We start from the raw sequence: 23,878 nt of genomic DNA on the forward strand, positions 1-23,878 counted from the left end.
AACGCCACCTACGAATCCCTTTAAAACGTCAGTATTCTTTCCCTCCCCAAATACGTTCATCCTTTTTTTCTGTATTCCTCGTCAGTGTTCATCATTGAAATACGCCGTCACATCTCGAGTGCTGTAAAACATTTCTGTATTATCCCTCCCCAAAATTTGTTTGATATTGAAAAACGTGATTCCGACCCTTTGTATAAATCCCCTTTATTCTTCAAAAATGGGCTATTTTTTTTTGGAGGGGGAGAGTATAAGCCCGTCACTTGTCAACCCCCGACTCCTGCGCCGGACACGGACACCTCGATCTCGGACTTGACCCTTTAAAAAAAAAAGAAAAAGAAAAAAAAAAAGCCATCGGGGCACTTCCTGAACCTCTCAGTGTGTCCCGTTTGAACAATTACCTCTGTCCTGGAGGCCGGCGACGTCCACGGCTGAACTTTTGAACTGTCTGTCTGGTTTCAATGGATCATATATGAACGGCGACTGGCTGGACAATTGCTGGGGGCTCCGGATGTGAAACTGACGAACTCCTAGAAGAAGAAGAAGAAGAAGAAGAAGAAGAAGAGAAAAAAAAGACACATATGTGAACTAATGTTTGAACAGAGTTTATTGTGATTTATGCCAGATTAAACACAAGCTGCTGATTTAATTTGTGTCAAAAGTTCATTTAAAAACTAGAGAAAAAAAAAATCCTTGGGCACAGGGAAGGACATACAAAGTGGTACTGTAGAATTTGCATATCTCTTGCCATACACCCACAGTGAGCCAATGGGCCATGAGTGAGTCAGAGTTCTACAGATCTCTCCCTCTTTCTATACCACCGCCAACGCTCTAGAACATTAAGAATTCAACTTGTATTCAACTTTTCTAATGAAACTTTTAAACTCTTGTAAAACAGTCTATTAACAAAAACAACAACAACAACGACAACAACAAACCATGAAGAAAACATTGTATGTGATGCGCTTTAAAGGCCTGCACGAGCTTACCCTTTCTGTGTGTGCACCAATATCCCCATAGAAAATAAGCTGTTTTTATTGGCTCAATGGGTGGAAGTGATAATCCAAATAAACAAAAACGCTATTGGTTAGTCCTAAATAAGTTTGGTCTCCCTTTTGTCTCTAATTAAACAGCCAAGTAGCGGTGAGAGCAAGCTATCAAGCGAAGAAAGAGTCGCAAAGAATGGGCCTCATTCACGACACGTTCTTACGCACACATTTGTTCTTAAGGCCCTGTTACGAAGGTTTTTGGCATTCACAAAACTTGTTCTTAGCTGAAAACAAATCCTGTAAAGAACTCTCAGGAGGACTCTTACGCACAAAAAAATCTCCAGTTCTGTTCACAATCCTGCTCCTTATGGAACCCAATATTCTGAGTCAAATATATTCATTAAATCATGTATTAATTAATTCCAATATGTAAATATAATTATGTTAAATTACAGATGCCTGTACAGATTGGTATACAGTTGGTATATCACTTGTGGCCTACTGTTATTAATGGCAAGTAATGTATTAGCCTACTAAACTGTTCTGAATGCCGCCGTGCACAAATAGCATTAATGCGATGCCTTGACGTTATTTGATGTCAGCCTCGATCACGACCTTGCGATTACGTACGTTACGAGCTGCACGTCAACACCGCTGTTCTATTTAAGTAAAGGACTGGCCCGGGGAAGAGAAGCAAAACTCATTTTGTGATGTAGCCTACAGGTAATGAGAGAAAAGTCGCGTGCCCAACATCTTTGGTGGCTCTTTGAGCGCGTGGCGCCAATGGCTCTTCTGTTGTCCTCTGGCTGCCTGTTGTTCACAGCACTTTTTGTCCTTATATGGCGAATCATAGGCGGTGACATATGCTAATTAGTCCACACACTCACGCGCTTCCAAATTTAGATTCACCAAACTCAGAACCCACGTGCGAAGTATTTTCCCTACTTAAGAACGTGTCGTCAATCTGGCACAGTTTCCTGACACTGCCTTACAGATTATGTTTCTTAAGAAGATGCTTTAGAAAATTTCACCTGGACATTTTGTTTTGATTTGATGTTGTATCGATCAAGACGTTTCCACAGTCATCCAACTTTGAGACATGAGCACTGGTATTTTATACACAGCTGTAGGTGATGACCAATTAGGCCACACCTGTGTCATGAATATCGATATCGAAGTAGAAACTCAATGTTATCACTATTGGGTTTCTACTTCGATATCTTTGAGCACGCACGTCCATCGCTCTCTCCATCTCTCTCCATCCTTGCACTTCGCTCTCGGCTCGAGCGCATTTCCAACCCCCCATCTGCGCATGCGCCGCTGTAAACTTTCAGAGCTGGCTGGGAGCAGCCCGCGTCACGGACGTCATGTAAACAAACGTGCATTTTGATGACACCATAACATGCTTTTGGCTTAAAGCACTTTATATGCCTTTCTATTTATGTTAATCAGACCACCAACGTTACTGTTTGTTGATTTTAACCAAATCCAGAGCCGCCCAGCAGAACTAGCAGCTCACCAAAACAAACCCACCTTCCAGATTCCTTCAGCTCAAGCCGGATTCTGACCGCGGCACCTTCAAAGTAAACGTGGCGCCTGTTCAAACGTAACGTAACAAAAGCTATTGTTAATAATGAATATAGAAGAGGCATTGAATAACGAATTAATTAGTTTGGAACAGATTCCGAGATTTGTTTTGCAAAAGAAAACAACATTAAAAATGAGTTCATGTCTTATTTTGAAGAGCTGTCCCGGAAGTGTACTGGTTAAGCATCTTGCCGTGTCGTGTGTGTAGTGAAGTCCCACGGCTCTGTTCCTCTGCTCAGGGTGACTCCGTCTCTGAACTGTGTGTGTTCAGTTTTTCTCCTCCACGGAGGTCGGAGAGGTCATCCACATACAACAGTCACCAGGTGGGTCCGGTCTCTACACGAATATCTGCATGGTTGGCGTCTCCCAAGTTGCTCACTTCTGAAAATAGTTTGGCACAACACCGGAACTGTCCCATGTGCGTGGTGGCACATTCTGGGGGTACAGTAGTTTGTATGCTGAGGGTCCAAAGTGACTACGAACTGCTGCAGTTTTGGCATCAGAATTCTCCACCTTTAAGGCAATTCTTTTTGTAAAGTGTCTGGATGTATCTGTATCTGTATGTCTTTAGTTCTTTATTCACCAGCATGTAGGTAAAGTGATCTCATATTTCGCAACCCCAGGGCGCCTGTACATACATGCCAAAGCTTCACGACACACACAGTTGACTTCTTAGTTGCCATTACCATTGCCACTTGTTTTCTCAAACAAGTGGCATATTCTTCATTTGCTGAATGGAGCACTCCCTTTGCTAAGTAGGGGTTTCCAATTATTTAATCTAACTTCCAGTCTTTCTTAATAGAGGGAGAGCGGGAGCTTTTGTTAAATTTTCAATAGAGTACTGGTTAAATAGCTTTAAGTCCTCTGATCTCAGTTATTTGGAATATCCTGACCTTCCACAGTCCATTCCTGTGCCTCGTGTGAGCTTTAGATACACTGTCCTCCTGATACACTGCAGTATGTCAGTGTGGCTTTGAAACATTGAGTAACATTAACTGCTGGTACTTGTACTTAGTGTTCCAGTCAAAGTAAACAGGAAATTGATTATTGATTATATGGGAATAGTTGGTTAGTTTTATGAGATGTCCATGGTGCATAATATGGTTAAAAAGCAATTTCTCCTGTTTTCTGCAAACTTATGATCATTGTCGGGGTTGTTTGAAGTGAATTGTGTGTCTAAATCACCTGTTACGACGCAGTGCTCTCCCAATGGCAACCTCTGCTTGACCTGAAGTAAACAAAATATGAAATCATTCACACAGTATGTGTGCAGCACGAGAATCTTTCTGCATGTTAAAAGTCAACACTAACAGTAATTCATAATTTTGGCATTTATTACTATGTGAGGCATCCTTGGTGTCTTGTGTGTCTTCTGCCTCAGCTGATGTCCACAGTGTGCGGCCGTGTGCTTCTGTATTGAACAGAATAAAGGGTCAGCCATGTTGAGAGTGCTGCGTCTCCGAGACCGAGGGACGCGGAGCTGCCTCGCGCTCCAGCGCAGATATGAGCACCACAGAGCAGTCATGGCCATCCGCCGGGAGGACATCAACGCCTGGGAGAGAAGAGCACCACTGGCCCCAAGACACGTCAAGGAGCTTACCCACGCCGGCGTCAAAGTCCTGGTGCAGCCCTCCAACCGCAGGGCAATACACGACAAAGTAAGGCATTGTGGGAAATAGCCAACATTATTCATATTATATTGACCATAAAATAAAAAGCTTTCGTATTATTATTTTCAGTTTATGTAGTTCCATAAATCTTGTCATTTTTAACATGATCGTAACTCCTCACACGTGTTTCCCCGTTTCAGTACTATATGAAGGCTGGGGCCGTCATACAGGAGGACATCTCGGAAGCATCGCTCATTGTCGGAGTGAAGAGGATGCCAGAGGATCTGATTATTCCCAGGAAAACTTACGCTTTCTTCTCCCACACCATCAAAGCTCAGGACGCCAACATGGCGCTACTGGAGGACCTGCTGAAGAAGGTACAAACGTATACAAATTGAAGAGGAAGTGGCAGAACTAATTTCACAACTCAGTGGCGAGTAAATCTAGCTTCCACATGTCTAAAGCGCTGCCCCGGACACTTTGGTGCTTGGTGTTTTTTTGGAAAGGGGAGTTTACAATTATTTAGCTACTGTTTTATCAGGTGTTGAGCTTGAGTAAAATGAGGTGGCAGTTGTTTCCACAGCCTGGAAGGACATTTAAGCTAAGTTACTTTGTGTATGCTTCCAGTTGATAAGCCTTGTCGTTTTTGCTTTTTCAGGAGGTTCGCCTAATTGACTACGAAAAGATGGTGGATGCCAACGGTTTCCGGATTGTGGCTTTCGGCCAGTGGGCTGGAGTTGCAGGTATTCTCACCATTTTCCCCTCCTCTGTGCACACTGTGATAGAAATGACAGTGGCCATGGGCGCACAAACAGACGGGGAAGTGTTCCTAATCAGTTGTCATTACTTCGTCTCTAGGAATGATAAATATTTTGCACGGACTGGGGCTTCGTTTTCTAGCACTGGGTCACCACACGCCCTTTATGGTAAGAGCTCAACCTAAACACTTTGTGATATTGTTATTGAAGAACAGTTTTGTCTTTAAGAACTTTCAAATTACTGACTCGCACTATTTCTCTTTGGTGAACAGCACATTGGTATGGCCCACAACTACAGAAACGTGAGCCAGGCCATCCAGGCGGTGAGGGACTGTGGGTATGAGATCTCAATGGGCCTCATGCCGAAGTCCATTGGACCAGTGACTTTCTGTTTCACAGGAACTGGAAATGTATCAAAGGTAGGAACTTTAATCTTCCCCATCAGTAAACATAAGCGCACACGGGATGTGACAGAAAAGGTTTAAAAGTATATCCAGTCATTGAAAGTTCATTGAAAGTTCAAGCGGATATAATCAGCCAGATGGAAAAAGCAGACAAAAAACTCCAAGAGACTCTTTGATGGTTAATTAAAAAGCCTTTCTTTAGACAACAAAACAAACTCTCATAATGGCTTGAAGGATCTTTATCAACGAAAAACATAATAATACTAATAATTATTATTTACACTTGAATTGGAGTTACTACACCGCCCGAAAAATGTCGAAAAAACAGTCACATACACTAATATTCAGTTGCCATAAGCTCCTGCAATGTCAAAAGATCCAGTATTGAATTTACTTTTCACCAAGATCTTGTATTGATGATGGGAGAGTGTGACCACTGTACAAAGCCTTCTGCAGCACATCTCAGAGATTCTCAATGGGGTTTAGATTTAGATTATGTGGCGGCGCCCAACCATCTCACGCTCCAAGAACCACTCTTTCACAGTGAATCCTGTCATCTTGGAATATGCCTGTGCCATCAGGGAAGAAGAAATCCACTGATGGAATAACTTGGTCATTCAGGATGTTCAGGCAGTCAGCTGATCAGAACAATTATTTAAATCCAGGTTTCCCTTGATATTAAATAATACGTTTTACATTGTTTTGTTCGAGAAAATCAGAAAATAAATGAAATAAAATAAATCCTAGTGCCCTTGCCATAATACCAACTGTGTCTGCTTGAATATAATTCCTATACCACAATTATAGGAATTATATATTCCTATGTGGTATACACCAGACAGTGTATTTATAATCATGTTACCTACTATGCTACTATAGGGTGCCCAAGACATTATCAACGAGCTTCCTGTCGAATACGTGGAGCCTCACGAGTTGAAAGATGTTTCGGAGACTGGAGGTAAGCGTTTGATTTGATGAATAAAAAATAAAAAATCTTCAATTTGTTAATACATGCAGAGTCTTTGGTGCTTTACTTTCGTTTTGTTCTTTGTCTATAGATATGACCAAAGTCTATGCCACTGTCCTGAGTCGGCACCACCACCTGATGAGGAAAAGTGACGGCCTTTATGACCCGCTGGAGTACGAGAACCACCCTGAACTGTACACGTCCCATTTCAGGACCAGCGTGAGTCATATCCATTATTGTGCATCATGCTCTCGTCGGTTTTAGAAGAAAGCTGCAAACTAAATGAAAACCCTTAAGTAACACGGATGCTAAAATCGACAAACTAATCTTCTCTTACAGGTCGCACCATACACGACTTGCCTGATCAACGGCATTTACTGGGACCGTCACACACCACGACTCCTGCGAAGATTAGACGCCCAAAAGTTAATGAGGCCACCCAAAAGCTCTCTCCCGCGCAACGAAGGATCCCCAGCTCTGCCACACAAGTAAGGCATGCACTTATAGTTTCAAAAAGCATTTAAACATTAAGATATTGCTGTAGCTATAATTGTGATTTAGGTAACTCTTCATTATTATATTGTGAGTCCAAAAAGCCAAAAAACATTTTCTCCAGCCTCTCCAGCCCTTCTAAGCAGCTTCCCAAAGGCTTTCTACAGTTATACATGACCTTCAGGAGTCACATTTCCTTTACCGTCTATAACATTCCTATAACATACAGTTATGAAAACGTTTTATGATGTTTTTAACCCTAAACTAGACCGACTACATGCATACTTCTTTTATCACTTTTAACCTTTTCCCGAATCAACTTCCCTTTTGATGTTAGTTATATTTTCAAAGAAATCAAATAAACCGTGCCCCTTTTTTCTGAATAAAGTCATTGGAATAGACCTCTTAATGCAGCCTATGTCCTGTCCTTACACCTGAAAGCGACAGTGGCATTGACTGCTCAATGGCGTTTGCCGGCGGCATATCTCTACAGGTCAGGGGTCGGCGCTCTTTACCTCTTTTTTGCGTCGTGTTTACAGGGCGAGTGCAGAGTGAGAAGGTCGCGCTGATAAAAAGGCACCTCTTGTCCTTCTCCGCAGATTGTTAGCCATCTGTGACATATCGGCTGACACGGATGGCTCTATAGAGTTCATGAACGAGTGCACCACCATCGATAAGCCCTTCTGTTTGTACGACGCCGACCAGCACATAGACCATGACAGGTAAAGCACTTTCCCTGAAGTTCAAACAGGTCTTTATAACAGCCTTACAAGTGTAAGAAGCCATTGTTATTATAATAACCTCTGCTGTGGTGTGTATATATGCGTATATATATGTGTGTTTGTGTGTGTGTATATATATATATATATATATATATATATATATATATATATATATATATATATATATATATATATATCCCACATATTTAAGCTGTGAATATGGCAAGTGTGTATGCCTTCTTTTGATCAAATAATACTTTTTACATTTTCTTGTTGGAAAATTAGATTTTTGCATATAATCCTTTTGCTAGAATCTCTATCTAGAGGGATTAGTCCTGTGTCAGTTTTCCATTTGTTTTGGCCCGGAAAGAACTGATACAATATGTATTGCGATACATGTCATTATAGCAATGCAATACTTTGCCCTGAATTAATTGAATAAGAAAGATTTCTTAACATGTCCAAGGTTATATTAAATGTTTATCAGTCAGACATGAATAAAACCGGTTGAAACAACAGACGTATTGCAATATATTGCCTCAGTGTGTGAGATTAATTCCTGGCGCTGACATTTTGCTCCCCATTTCACACTGCTATACAAACATGTACTTTGTACTTATAAAGCTCTTGTCCTTGCACCTGTCGTTTCTAAACCCTCATTTTAATCATCACTATTGTCTCGCGGCAGTGTGGAGGGAAATGGCTTTCTCATGTGCTCCATCGACAACCTGCCCGCTCAGCTGCCCATTGAGGCCACCGAGTACTTCGGCGACCGCCTCTTCCCCTACATTTGGGAGATGGTAAGACCTTTTCGGAGGCGTTCAGGTGACACGGGGCTGCGTCTGGTGGCGGCGTTGCGTTTTTGTGCTTTGTTTGCTTTGGGAGAGCGCTGCTTTATGGTGGTAACCGTTAGACACAGACTGCCTTTGTGTTTTTCTCTGATAAATGCGGTGGTGTTTCCAGTTGCCTTCAGACGCCGGCAGACCACTGGATGAAGAGGAATTCAGCCCACAAGTCCGAGACGTGAGTTCCAACTTCAGAAATGTGCCTTTTTACATTTGAACAATACACATATGCATTGTAATGTCTTACCTTTAAAGGCCGTCATAACTTCAAACGGGAAACTCACGCCGAAGTTTGAGTACATTGATAAACTGCGAGAAGAAAGGTATGTTTTTGAATCATGTACATTGTGTTATTTTGTTCTTTAGTGGATAACTTAACTTATAAGACAAATTCCTACATTTCTCCCAAAAATGTATTACAATTGACATGTAGTACAATGGTATAGCAATGAACTCAAGTCCTACAACTAAATTTGAATAAGCTGTAAAGAACTTTTTCAGACTTTTTTTGCAGTACAGTTAAATGGTTGAATAAAGGCGAGACACTGCAGGTGAATGGGGGAAAAAAATATATTTTAGGGATTTTAATTTGAAACTTTTACTGAACATTACTGATAGAAAACTTGCAATACATTTTGTCTCATATTTATGTCATTTTATGTTTTCATATAAAAATAAGGCATTTTGTGCAAAAAAAATCCCTATATTTTTTGTGACTAAATAATGGATAGATCCAGAGTTAAATTTATTTTGTTAACTTGTTGAATAAACTAATCATGAGTGAAAAAAATCTGTAAAAACTTGGGTATTAGATATTAAAAATCCCTCTGAAAAAAACTTCTTGTTAAGCCCAAGGCTGGAAAGTTTGGAGTCCATAGGAGCTTCTGAAGTGGCTATGTTGTTGCTTGAGTCGAGCAAAAACCTAATATTGAGAAAACCAGCCCTAAAGTTTTGTAACCAGTGCTCAGGCACAACACATTTCTCTGCTCTTCTGTACCAGAAAAAAAATAATTAAAAAAATACCATATTTGGATTATAGCATAATCTCCGGGACCCTTCACAAGGCACGTGGATGTAAAATATGCAAAATATGTCAATATTTGTGAGTGACACCTGCCGTGTCTTGCCTGGCAGTGCAGAGGTATTGTTGGATTTAAGGGGCATTTCCATAGGGGTGGACCGGAACTGACCGGTGCATTTTGTGGGTGTTTCCACAGCCAAGAGTGAACCGCTCTGCTCCCTAAAGGGGGTACAAATCGCTCCAGCCCCGGACCACTTCAGCCTTGGGGGCTGGAGTGGTTTGCCGGCCGGACCGGGTTTGGGGCATGTCACCACTCTGATTGGTCCGACATTTGAGAGAGTCAGTAGTTGGCTTGCATATTCAAAGTTATCTTTCTCTCCACAATTTTGGCCATCTCTACACAATAGTCTAAATGCCTACACTTGATGTGAAAACATTAAATGAAATAAGACATAATAAGCCTAATTGTTTTGGGCATTATTGCGTTTTCTTTTCTTTTTTCCTCAATAATCTGACTTGCTTAAAGCTGCCCTCAGCTGTGTTTAGTCAGTGTCAGTAGTGAACCTGCTCTGGCCCTTCCTCCCTCCCTCACCCACCTACACCCCTCACTCCCCTCCACACCATAGACCACATGCTCCTCTGTTTGCATTCATTGAGATACAGCAATCTCAGATGTAAGATGTAGTAAAGTAAAAAAGAAAAAGAAAAGACTTATAAATTTGCTAAACTGCAGCTTTCATGTAAGTCCTTTTTTGCATTAAGAACATAATACTTCCATTTAGAACTAAGTTTACAGTGCTGAGCTTTTTTCCCCCCGCAACCCTTGAACGCCTCACAGCCTCCGGCTGCCTGCCTTCCTCATAAGGAGGACACAGACCTGGCGGCTCCCTGTAAATATTGGATTATTAAACAAACGACATGGACATTTCATGAGGATTTCAGCTGCATCCGAGCAGGTCGGTCAGATGTTTATCATTTCACTATTGTTTGTAAACTTCTGTGATAATGCTAAACTCTGACTGTGTTGGCTGCTAACTGTCACTGTGTCTGTTGCCTCAGACATTTGGTGAAGGTGAGGGGTGTGTTGGGGGTGTCCTGTGAGGCGGGGGAGCTGCAGCGTTTGTCTGCTTCTACGGTACAAAGTTAACTCACTGTTTGCGAAGGTGGCGCATCTGTGATGCAATGTGGGAACGCAACCATGCCGGTCTGGCAAAATGGAGCGGCTTAGAGTATTTTTAAAAACCCAACTCTCAAATAAAGAAATAAAATAAAGACTTACCAGTGCTGGTATAGGCTTGGAAGACACAAATAAAGGCAGGTTCTATTAGAGTCTATTTTATTAATTTGTTTTTCCAATTGCTGTTCACAAATGTAAGAGACATAATATATCATCTATATGGCATCATGGCGACCGCTAAGAAAAGAAAGGATCTTGAATGTTCCCATATTTCAGGAAAAATTGACAAATGATTTCTTGGCCAGCCAGTGTAGTATGTGGCGATTAGCTGATCTTTTCTCAAGCAACATTACACCTTGGAACAAATGCATTTGGATAAGATTAATGGTCTTTGTCAGAGTTTGGGTGCCCAGCAAGCAGCTTTCACAAGACTGACCCAAACTTGGTAAACCAGCTTTGAGTAGCATCTTCATCACTGCCAGCTGACATCAGACGCCTCAACAAAGACAAACAATTCCAGCCATGTGAATCTGACATGCATAGAAATTATGATTCTCCATACTGTATCAGCCCTACCTCAGTGTTGTTACTCTAGAATGTTTGTTGCTAAATTGTAAGGCCTTGCTCTCGGCACTTGAAACACAAACTTGCGGGGGCTGCCCCTCCCTAAACAAACTGGTCTCAAGTGAACTGAACTGGTCCACTCCTATGGAAAGGGGGCTTCAAGCTTTTACTCTGTTGCTACTTGTCTAACTCCCTCATAACTCACGCAGCAGTTTGCTTTAGCCCCAAACTTCCACTAACCCTGTGCTTGTTCTCGCACAGTGCGGCTCTTGCATGGCTCGTGTGCTAACACGACTCAGGTGCAAGACCATCCTGGTCTTCAGTAGAAACAGGTCTTTCTTGTCTTGTTCAAAACCGCCACGGCCCGCTCCGTCTGTCTGCTCCCATCACTGCCCTGTCCCGATGAATGGGTTATTGGTGCTGGTTTGCATGAAGCACCTTGCAACTAAATCATTTTTGTCTATTTTCAATGAACGTGGATCATGTGCATGTGTATATTTAGTAGTTGTTGTCATATTGTTTTATATTTATTAGTTGTAGGGTAAATCCAGCTACAAGATATCAACGGCCAGAGGTCTGGATAAAATGCATGGGTTTGCTCACGAGGCCGTGCGGAGAATCCCGTAATCATTGCACGTTTTCCTCAAATCACACTGCGTCACATTTCACCCAGTTAGTAGAATAGTTACTTCAAATATGTGCCCGAACTGCTTACTTACTCTATTTTGATAACCCACTGCCCCACAACCCACAAGAGTATTTTAAGAGTCACTCTGAGCAATAGCTGCTTTTGATATGATTAATCTGTTCATTTATGTATCGGCCTTTTGCGACAGTTCCTTCCAGTATAACCTGAAATGTTCTGCAGTGTCTCTTTAAGATCGCTTTTGCTACATGTTTTTCTTCATGTTTTAGATACAGCATTTACAACTACCGTCCTCTTTTACTAAACCATTTGTGTTCGGCCTGAAACAAATTGCATTTACAAATGACCTGTTTCTTTGTTTGTTCAGCAGAGGATTAGGTTTGCTCTTGGATTTTCTTTCCTCTTAACGGCGAAACAACTGCGGCGACTTCTCTGCATGTCCTTAATGTGTGGATTACTTTTCCTCAACAGCTGTCTAAAACAAACTCTCTGCTTTTTCTTCTTTCTATATCTTCATATTTAGGCCATCTCTTAAGACGCCTCCACCTACTAATTGATCTTAAGTATCATCTTTCCAGACAAGCTATGCCTCAAAAGCTTTAATCCCTGTGATGGAGTGGCGCTTCTTAAGAAAACAGAAAGCGAACGTCTCAAGCCTTTTTCTTTTCTAATTAAGAGGCCAGCAGCTCGGACCTCCACCCGGGCCGATGCTGCGCTCGTGGCTTGTCTCATCCAATTAGACGCTGACTCTTGTGGGGATTTAAGGCGGACCGGGGGTTATTAATGCCACGGGTGACTTTATTAAGGAGGTATTGTTATGACGGCGTTGACATAATCCAGCATGCGAAATCACAGACTTTTTAACTGAAGCCACGAGCTCGACGGCCGGCTCGTTTTGATTAAAAGATGATTCACTGGGTTTGTTGGGGAATCTGTAGTGTTTTGATTCTCGCTCGCTGGAGGTCACTTGGAAATGGTCATTGATAATTGAGTAATGAATGGGGGGGTTATGTATATTTTTTTTAACTATGTTCTCTACAAACGGCTCTTGAAGGCGCTCCCTGAACCTGCCCCGGCAGTAAAAATCATTTTTGTTGTACATTATTTGGTATTAATGAATTGGGAGATTGTGTGAAAGTGAATGATGGTTTGCCTAATCTGCCCATTATAGTGAAAAATATAATAATTTTTCAGAAGCAGGTTTCAAGGTGGGCGGGACTATTCTGCTGTATATTCAATAATATGATAGGCTGTGCCCATGCGATGACCCTTTTCTCACTGACCTCCTTCCTCATTTCACCCCCGACATGACAAAGAATCAACTGTTCAAACCAGCCCAATGAAATGGGGGCAAAGTCCTTTGATTTGTTACATATAAAGTTGTGTAAAGATTAAAATGTGACACTGGAAGCTTTCACTAAGGAGTCAGACCGGACGGACTTGTTTGATCTGTTGTGATTCAGGGAACGGGCTCAGATCATGAAGAAGAGCGGGATGAAGCGCGTGCTGATGCTGGGCACAGGGTACGTGTCCGGTCCCGTGGTGGAGTACCTGACCCGGGACGACAAGACTCAAGTCACTGTGGGTGAGTTCAAGACGCGGTTTCATCTTTAATAGGAATACCTTCATGAACAAGCTACAAACTGAACTGTTCATTTTCTGATGCAATGAGAGGCTTTCTAAAGATATTTCACATGGATTTTCACACAGCAGAGTTTATCATCAAAGTCTTTCTTAGAATATGCAATTTCCTAATATACAGTTTTGTATGGATCACATTTGATTTGATATAAACGCTGCTTTCCTTTGATACTTTGTCACTCAATTCTCCGTCCTGTCTTTAGCCTCTGTGAGTCTGAGACAGGCCGAGGAGCTGTCCACCAAATACCCCAACACTATACCTGTGGTTTTGGACGTGAGCAGCCAGGAAGGGCATCTGGACTCTCTGGTCAAAGATCACGACTTGGTCATCAGGTACGGTACTTAGGCAGGAGAATGTTTGTACAAAAAATCTATATGGGAGATGATGATGATTATGATTATTATTATTATTCATACTATTATCATATTATGAAACAACACATTATGGAATTCCAAGCCCCACTTATGTGTCAACTCTTTTGACGTTGTGCTCTTTTCACCCTGTGCATAATTATCTACTCTAATCAGTTTATTTACCAACTGTTGCTTTGTGCGCCAGCCTGCTGCCGTACGCACTTCATCCTCTCGTGGCAAAGCGCTGCATCCATTGGAAGAAGAACATGGTGACTGCCAGCTACCTGAGTCCAGATATGAAGAACCTGGAGAGCAGGTGAGGGTGTATTATTCTGAAGTACTTTCTATTCCCCTTTTATGTCAAATCTATGCTGTAAAATGTGTATTGATGTGAATCTCTGTACGTCAGTGCACTAGAGGCTGGCATCACCATTGTGAATGAGATGGGACTGGACCCCGGGCATTGACCACATGTTGGCCATGGAGTGCATCGACCAGGCTAAAGCTGACGGATGCACAGTGAGTCACCAGTCACAGGTTTTTTTTTACATTCAGTGCAGTTTCTTATTTAATATATATTTTAGGTGGAGTCCTACATCTCGTTCTGCGGTGGTCTTCCCGCTCCCGAGTGCTCGGACAACCCTCTGCGCTACAAGTTCAGCTGGAGTCCTTATGGGGTCCTCTTGGCCACAATCAGCCCTGCCATCTACCTGAAAGACGGACAGGCAAGGGATTCATAAAACAAGGATTTCTATGATCTCTGATGTGTCCACATGAATAAACCAATTGAGATTTTAAAATCTTAAATACTGGAGGTGTCGTTCACAGAAAAGCGTTTACACTATCGGGACATCAGTGGCTCTGCAGATGGTATCATTGTGTCGGTGTATGAGTGAGAGTGGGTAGATCCTTAATGGAAGATTGCTTTGAGTACTTCATGTAAATAGGGAAGCACTATATATAATTAAGATTGTAGTGACCCAGCAGCTTGCAGAGTTGTTCTGCAGCACTTTTAATTAATTTTGTTAAAGCTAACATTATGCTGCGTTCCAAGCAGACTAGGTATAGATCTGAAGTACCTCTTTGCTCTTCGCTTTCCTGTGAACCGACCTGTCCGGTCCAGTCAGCAGGGCAGGGCGGGTTGATTCTTTATTTTTCAATCTTACAGACTATCACTTTAACATATCCACAAATAATTGCAGTAATTCATTATATAGAAGTATGGCCCAAATTTACTTTACATTTGTCTAGGTCAGTGCCTCCTTCAAAAACCATGTAGGCCAAATGAGAAGTATTCATCATGAGTTGGGCATTCACTGTAGTAGTTAAGTAGAAGTGTTAATTCATCATGAACAATTCATTAGTTAAGTGTTTATGCCTCATTTAGGCTGAATAAGGTATAGTTATTATAAAGTGTTACAAAATAATTTTAACGACCAAGTTCAAACCAATGTTTTTTAGAAGATGACATTTTGAAAAAGCTCACAATGTATAATATATCATTTCCTGTGTAGGTGCAAAAAATCCCGGGAGGTGGGTCCCTGTTGGAGTCCGCTGTTAAGACAGACTTCTTCCCTGGGTTTAACCTGGAGGGCTACCCGAACCGGGACAGCACCAAATACGCAGAGCCCTATGGGATACAGAGCGCCCACACTCTGCTCAGAGGAACACTGCGCTTTAAGGTAATGGTCAAACATTTCTATTAAAATGGCAATGCAAATTAAACTAAAAATACAGTGTCACTTTACTTGTTATTAGCAGCAGTTTTTATACAGACATAAGATTTATGATTATTAGAATGAAATACATTTTGTATGTCTCCTGTTTCAGTCAAACCCTTAAAATAGGAACATAATGTGATCTTTTTACATTATGTCTAATGTAAAAACTCAATATTCTAGCTTTGTTTTGGTCCTCCAACACAAAAAAGGAAATACACTAGTTTTAGAAAATGGCAAGAATAATCTTGGTTTTGTGTCACTAAGGGCTTCTCCAATGCAATGGGTGGTTTTGTCAAACTTGGCCTGATCGACACTTGCCCCCTCCTCGAGCAGAACTCCTCCTCCATTACCTGGGTAAGAAGTCTCATTTTGAAACTGAAATATAATTGCCCAAAAGTACGTTGCCCTGACGGTGTTGTGGCATGTGTCACTTACAGAAAGATCTCCTGTGCAAACAAATGGGGCTGCCCTCCCCCATTACCCAAGAGGCTTTTGAAGAGGCTGTTTATCAACGAGTCGAAAAAAATGACTTCAGGATGGAGACGCTCAGATGGTGAATTATTGATCAGACTTTACAGCTCACGTTTCAGTCACTGGATATGTTTACATGTTCCAGAAAATCAGATAACGCAATGATCAGATCTGATGCGTCTACGTTCTCTTCAGAAATTTGAGAATCCCTAACTCCGGGCTCTACATGAGCCAGTGCAGAATTAAGGGGAGAATGACTGCTCCTCTATATTTGGACTTGGAGTCCAAAGGTCGCTCGCTCAAAGGTCTTGGGTTCAAATCCGGTTCGCTGTTTATTGTTTTCTGATGTAATTAAAGAAATGAAAGCACAAATAGCATCTGTGCTTTGACATTATAAAGCAGAGATTGTCCTTGCGCCAGGAAAGCGCAACTCAAAATGCAACGTGTCGACTTAGGCGTGGTTCATGACAAGCAGCACTGAGCGCACTGCTCTTCTATGGAAACCTTCACATTCTTTTCCTCTTTACATTGTGCTGCCTTTAATTCTTCCTATAGAATTCATGTATCATGTCAAATTGAAAACAAAAACTAATTACCTAGAAAAGCCTGCTTGAATGCAATGAAGTAAAATCACTCCAAATAGCTTAATTTTTCAATGTTTAATCTAATGCTTAAATTGAAGTATACACGCTGAAAGCACAGGCTCAGGGCGTGATCATCGATTATGACTTATTTGTTTGCAACAGTTAGAGGTTTTCCCTCTTTCACGGAGAAGTTCAAGCACTGCTATAGCAATAATCCCGGGGTTGTGTCCCTGGTACATCGGTCATCGGTCTAACGTCAGTAACAACATAAATAAAGTTTAATATGAACGGTAAAGCGAATGTCTGGTTGCATAGGTTTTTTTGGTAATGTAGATCAGTGCGCACACCTCTGACGCGGAAACAGCTACTTAACAGTTTTCTATAAACAAACCACACACGCCTTCAAGTGCCACAACACCAAACCTAATCTGTGAACTCACCGTGTGCCAGATGTTGTCAGATTGCATGATTCCTGAAGAAAAATCCTATTACCCACGTGTTTCCCGGTGAAGTCCAGAGGCAACGCTGACGTCCCTTATATCCCACTTCACTTATAGTTCTGTGCGTGTCCACTGTGCACCGGAGGCTGTGGTGGCCTGGCAGCTGCACCGAGCCACACATCAGCCACTGCTCCAAAAGCGGCTTCTGACAAAAAAGTTTAGCAAAGGAAGGCGTGTGTGGATTGTTTATCGGAAAATGTTGGGGTGTGTTCACGCTGATGCTGTGCCAAAGAAGTTGCCAATCAGCACTCAGACGTATTTGCATGACTCAAACAAATGTATATTCAATTCTCAGTTGATTGTTGTAGTCTTGCTTTGAATAAAACGTACCTCTCCAGCAGCTTCCAACCCAAATGCTCTGTGATTTAACAAGTTCTCCCCCTGCTCCTCCATAGCCATCGCAGCCTCAAATGCATCTTTGACACCTGTTGCTTAGCCATCTTTTCCGCGCCTCTTCACGTTCTCTCCACTTGTCCCCGAGTCATGCCTCTCAGCTCACTAAACCCTGACGCTTCTGCACTCTTCAAAGTTGCCGCTTGCTCCCCGACCGAGTTTGGGAGCAAGGCCGAATTCTGCCGCGGCGCTCAAGTGGTGTAGCGCGCTCAACTCTCCAATTTAAATCGACTCTTTTCCGAGGGTCTCTTCAGCGCAAGGCTCCACGCTGTCATTGTTCGCATCAGAGGCGCGGGAGGGAGGGGGAGGAGGGGAGCGGCGCACTGGCATTGAAGCCTAAAAATTCCTTCAACGCTAAAAGTGAACTGTTGGCAGTGTTCCCTTCGCGCCGCTAAAAGGGTAGAAAGCCAACGCGCTCGGAGCTGAAATTGAATGACTTGTTGTTCATTTATGCAATTCACCAGCGAAGCGGTGACAAAGAGAAACTGCTCATCTCTTCAGAGCGAGCCAAGGATGTGTGGGCCGGCGCTGCTCGCTGGGGTTAAAGCGCTAATTTTCCCATTTGAGGTTTTTGAATTTGACTTGATGAAGGTTACTCCCATTGTGAGCGGTGTCTGCCTGTTCTCTGTGCTCAGGTTCGGGATGCTGAGCGATGAAGTGGTGCCTCACGCTGAGACTGTGTTGGAGGCTTTGGCCAAACACCTGGAAGTCAAGCTTCCATTTGGTAAGATTGGATTCCACAGATTATATTTAGTGCATGCTAAAATAACCACTCGTTCATTCACTTATGCTGTGGCTCATTCACAAGCACAAAGATGGTGACATGTTTTGCCCAAGGACTGAATGGGCGTATGCAGAGCCAGTTTTGTGTTTAATTTGTGCTGCATTGTTCCAAAAACCTCTTAGTGACAGGTGTTGAAAATCAAAGCGCTTAAAGAAGAAGAAGAAGTAGAAGAGCTGTGCAGCTCTCTCAGTGGCAGACTGAGACACCCTCAGTGCAGGACGGAGCGCTACCGCAAAGCCTTCATCCCCACTGCTGTCAGACTGTACAATAAGACTGTAAAGTAACATGTGCAATAATCTCTGTATCAGCTGCACTTTATTAACTCTTAGTGATCTTCTTGAACGCCGACTGTAACAAGTGAATTTCTCCTTTGTGAGATCAATAAAGGTTTATCTTATCTTATCTTATCTTAAAACCATGCCTCGTTCATTGCAATTTCTATACGCAAAAATGAGGCTGTACAGTATTAGAATACACTGCTATATTTGATCAATCTTGTGTATATATTATGGTTAATGGTCTCAACTTATATAGTGCTTTTCTACCTACATTAGGCACTCAAAGCAGAGAACCAGTCACCTATTCACACTCTCATTCATACACCAATGTACGCAGACACTGGAGGCAAGGAGGGTGAAGTGTCTTGCCCAAAGGCCACGACGACAGTGGGCACCTTCAGGGGGCGGGCTTCGAACCACCGACCTTCTGATCATGAGACGACCCGCTCTACCATTTTCCTGATATTTTACAAAAAACATATACCGAAGCATAACTCGATTTAAACAATTGTTCATCAAGCCTAATCAAAAAAGGAAAAGTCATAACTAAAACTGAACGTTTGCACATCTTTCAGTTTCATCTTTGTTTTAGCAAGAAAAAAAAAATCCCTTCAGATAGTAAACGATATGTATACTGTATATAGCGCCTAATTTCAGCATTTTCTTCTCGGCGACGACTGCCACAATAACCTTTTGCCTTGCGTTTGTGTTCAGCCAAGGGAGAGCGTGACATGATCGTGATGAGAAATGACCTGGGCCTGAGACACCCCACAGGAGAGCTGGAGACCAAGCACATTAGTATGGTGGTTTACGGAGAGCCCGACGGCTTCTCTGCTATGGCCAAGACCGTGGGCTACCCAGCGGCCATCGCAGCCCGCATGCTCCTCGATGGTAGGGTCCACTTTCCTTCTGTTTTGTTCTGCACTGTTCATTTTGCATTATTTAGATTTTATTCACTAAATTACAAGAGCAACTGGTGAACTCTTGGTCAATGGGAATGCGACACTTCATTTGGTAGATTTGGTACAATGTGTCAGATTTGGTCCGTCTTTTTTAAATAGACCGTCTCTCTCTCGACATTGCGGCGCCGAAATGCATAAAGCCTCTTTCTCAGCTGCTGCAATTGAAATACGACAGAAAACAGAAGCTCAGACAAAAGGTGCTGAGCTTTTTCTCACCGAGCAGCCAAGTCAAGGCTCACAGGCTGAACAATTGTTGCAGGTCAGGGGCGAGTCCTGGAGGGGCTCAATGGGCAGGGCTCCAGACAGGGACACACTCTAGCAGTAAAAATAAAAGCACAAAAAAAGATAAATAGAATGCTGCGCTCGTCTGAGCTGAGCGGCAGCAAATGTGACTTTTAGATAGATTGATGTCGCTCAGTCTGTGATTATAAAGGGCAGCTGAAAATACTGAAATTCTACCCAAAAAAATGAAGATAATGCTAATATTACTAATGTTGTTATTCACTGTGTTTTTTTTTAGGTGAAATCCGATCCAAGGGGCTGGTGATTCCCATGACGAAGGAGGTGTATGGTCCAGCTCTGGCCCGACTCAAGGAGGAGGGAATTCAAATCGTGTCCAAGTCCACACTCCAAGAGTGAACCCCAGCTTTACACAAGCACAAGTGCAATTAGGTGGCTTTTTAGGTAGAAATAAGCTAAACAAGAAGAATTGAATTGTTTTCTAAAGGGTAACAGGGAAGCAAATACAGCAATACATTTGTTTTTTCCTCAAACTTGTTAAGAGGTTTTACCACACAGACAATCCAAATAACAATACTTTTCAGAAGTATTCCACAAAGGATGCATTGATAAACACAAATTTAGCATTTTTTGCTAATTGAACTATAAACTTTTTTTTGTTCAATGCTACTGATGTGAGTTTTGTGTACAGAGTGTATTAGTTTATGAATGAAAACACTGTCTCTAATAGTGCATTATAGACTGAATTAGTGCAGCAGCAGTTACTGTACATGCTCTCAGCAAAACTAATATTTATCTGCAAGTTGTTCTATTTCATGTATCTGTCGGTGGATCAATAATAATTATGTTTACAAAGAGGATTGTTTCACCAGATTTTCAGTGTCCATTACCCGACCCTTAGATGATACAAAAGAAACGATGTCAAACACTTTAGAATGACAATCTAAACATCGCTGGATCAGTCATGTAACTTTTAAATATATCTGTCAAATTCCTCAAACTTTTAACAATGTATTGCCGTCCACCTGAATATATTTATTGTATATTTTTAAGGGTTGTTCCGATGCCGATAGATACAGTCGGCAATGTATCATACAAGGTTGTGTGGCCTAACCAAGGGGAAAGAAAACTTCTCATGGAAATCATCATTTTTATCACACACCAATAAAGTCGGGCCAAAATCGGCTCCATGTTGATATTTTTTCACGGAAAATTGTTCAGTAGAAGCAAACTCGGCACTTGTTGCTGACGTAAGTATAGCATGAAGCTAACGTAGCCTCCTGGTTAGCATTGTCAGTTTTTGGAGTATTTATGGGCCATTGAACCACAATCTTTATATAGTTGAAAAAATGTATTTAGAATACAGCAAGTAATGGTGGAGAAAGGGGAGAAAGTTTACTTTTTTTTCTCTTCGTTTTCTCCCTCTGGTTGCTTCAAACATGACCATATATGGGCAATTACAAACATGCCGTCTGTATCTATACTGATACTGGTGCTGGATTTGATGCCGATACCACAGATTTTTCAACCAAAACCCATCCCGTACCCTATTGTTTTTTGAAAAGAGGATCCAGTGCAGATGGGGGCACTGCTGACTCAAAACCTCCAATAATCAGAAGGCCTACTTTTTTTGCTATCTTTTTGTTGCCTTCATTTAGCCTTTAGAGTGGAAGCAGAACATTGGCAGAATCAAGCAGCGCAGCTCACTGCACAGACTTTGTTTATCTAGGGTGGGTTAAGTATCTTTGCCAGTCAGGTGCTCTTCCAGGATCCATACGTCAAAAAGCTAGGTTTGAAGAGAAAAATCCTTTATTGTCGAGGGACACCAACGCGTTTCGACCGATTAGGTCTTCATTAGGGCAGACAGTGAAAAACTAATCATGCACAGGTGCTATTAATAGTCACAAGTCACGTGAGGAGTCATGTGTTTCCTGAAATGGACATAACAAATAAAAAAAATAAAAAAAACACATAATACATTAAATACATTACTAGCTTGTGATGTGGAATGCATTACAGTGCATCTATGGAGAAAACACCACCTAATAAATACATGGTAGTTTACATTTCATAGACACATCCAACTACAAGAGATCTCAAAAATCAACGTAGAAGGCCAAGTCAAATATGGAATATCTTAAGTTGGTGATAGCGCTAATACCAAACAGATCCTTGACATTGTACATACTTGAAGCAAAATTCACAGGTATCATTTCGCACCAAACCTTACATAAAACAAGGTATTGGGCAGCGGACAAAAAATAAAACAAACTCAAAAAATCCCCAGAGGTTGAATCCCTTTTCCCTACAGAAAGACCGAGAAGTCCATGTCCTCATTGAGCCCTGGGGGCGAGTAGCTCCCAAGGTATTTATCCAAAAGGTTTCTCTCTGGGCCAGTTTTTTGATAAGGTCTCCTCCTCTGATGTTGTTAGGGATGACTTCCAGTACCATAACTCTTAGGTGATTGAGATTGCAGTTTGAAGTGTTCATGTGCACCGCACATGAACACTTTTTGTTTATCTAGCTTACCATGGGTTTTTTGCAATAGTTTTTTATTCACAAGCCGTGGTATCGGACTGGGACACAGTATCGGTATCGGAAAAAAATCTATCAGAACACTACCATTTAGGGACTGAAATCTTGCTTTAAACGGATTATGAAGAGGACACTTATTTTACATGTATTTTTATATGAATATTGTAAAATAATATATCTTTAGATACATGTGTGGTTTGGGAAAAGTCAAGTTCTACTAATCAGTGACTGGACTGAAAGGGTTCTTACCAAAAGCAACAGTTACAATATTATGATTGTAAAAGTGTGTGTTTTTTTAAGTTGTATAAAAGTTACACAAAGAACTAACTCTGTCATCTTTTGCTGAAAGTATTTACGTCACAGGGAAAATGAATATTTCCAAACAAACCAATGACTTATCCAGAACTTCGCTAGATCAATATCTCAAGGCTACAATGGAACAGTGGATAGAACTTAAAATCAGATGAGGTCACCTCCATAAGACTAAAGAAAAGGAAGGCCTCTGCTGCACCCCTGCTATTGATTTCTCGTTCATATTTTTGTTAAAGCCACTCTGTGGAACATTCCTGGTGATCTGTTGCTACACAGATAACCAGGAAGCAACTCCATTAAAATAAACATGCCAGTGATACTCGGCGTGTTCGTAACAGTCGGCCATTGCTTTTGCAGATAAAAAGTTTTTGAAAAGGGACCTTTTTATTCTAATGCTTTTTACATTTAAAGGGTATGCAGGTGACGTCACTGCAACAGAAGCCAATGTAAATTGTTCATTACAGTTACTGATTTGCAGATTTTATATGTTCTGCCTATAAACAGATTAAGGAAATGCTTGGGGCCCCAAGGCAACCAAGCGCCTAAATGTTTATTGTTGAAAATAGTGAAAACTGTGGCTCGCTGTATTTATTTTTTAACTGTTCATGTTTGGGAAATGTGTTTATTTGTTAACACCGTTTCAAAGGAACCTTCCCAGAAGTAAGAAAAGTTAGCTAAAAATTACTTAAACACAGGACCATGCACAAAGAGCACAATCATCAATATTGAGCCCAATCAGTTTTATGAGGGGCCCCAAATCAAATTATGCTTAGGGCCCCATGGAAGCCTGGGCCGGCCCTGTATATATATATTTTTTTTATTGAAAACCATGTAAACGCACACCCTCTTGCAAAAGCAAAGCCTTGGAGATGAGCAGGTGATGTCCCACTCCCCACAAAGTTGTGAAATGAGTCAGGCAGGGCCAATCACATGTGAAGAGGAACTCCATGTTAGATTATTGTAACTAGTAAAAATCACCTGTAATTAAATAACTATTCTTGGCTGAAATGTGACGCTGTATGGCTTTAACACAGGCAGTATGCTGCGCACTTTTAGCCGCATATGTTCATTGTCTTGTACTGACCCTTGTCGTCACCTCTGCTAAACTCAGTCCCGCCGTATAGCCTTGGGGCAGCCATGCAAACTAGGCCACCAAGCAGGGGATAATTGGGCACATAATTATGAAAAGTCAAAAATGCAAATGACAGTATGGATCCGGCAGCAGGTCAAGACGATGTCTGGACACTTGACCTACTTTTGTGCCCCGAAAAGACGCACTTCTCCCTCAGTCTTAGTGCGGATTAACACAAGAGAAATGAGTGGG

At 41.7% G+C, this 23,878-nt stretch overlaps 2 protein-coding genes across 2 annotated transcripts in view; both read left to right on the forward strand.

The window, feature by feature from the left end:
- Positions 1–2,759: 2,759 nt before the first annotated feature.
- On the forward strand, positions 2,760–20,161 carry aass (aminoadipate-semialdehyde synthase). The gene is given in 25 exon segments (XM_079567699.1): positions 2,760–2,896; positions 3,955–4,231; positions 4,384–4,560; positions 4,842–4,926; positions 5,042–5,109; positions 5,214–5,360; positions 6,225–6,303; positions 6,404–6,531; positions 6,652–6,800; positions 7,404–7,526; positions 8,215–8,326; positions 8,490–8,549; positions 8,627–8,694; positions 13,243–13,364; positions 13,624–13,753; positions 13,980–14,090; positions 14,184–14,229; positions 14,231–14,293; positions 14,359–14,499; positions 15,289–15,456; positions 15,760–15,849; positions 15,933–16,048; positions 18,079–18,167; positions 19,220–19,396; positions 19,988–20,161. Coding segments are annotated over 24 exon segments (2,787 nt in total). The 5' UTR covers positions 2,760–2,896; positions 3,955–4,012; the 3' UTR covers positions 20,107–20,161.
- LOC306971420 (troponin I, fast skeletal muscle-like) overlaps positions 19,536–23,878 on the forward strand; it is a 164,658-nt gene continuing 160,315 nt past the window's right edge. Inside the window, exon 1 of the mRNA XM_079567694.1 lies at positions 19,536–19,547. The gene's annotated coding sequence lies outside the window, so the exon portion shown is untranslated. The remainder of the gene's footprint in view (positions 19,548–23,878) is intronic.

This window comes from Gobius niger (genome assembly GCF_951799975.1).
Source record: "Gobius niger genome assembly, chromosome: 12".
Taxonomy (NCBI): domain Eukaryota; kingdom Metazoa; phylum Chordata; class Actinopteri; order Gobiiformes; family Gobiidae; genus Gobius; species Gobius niger.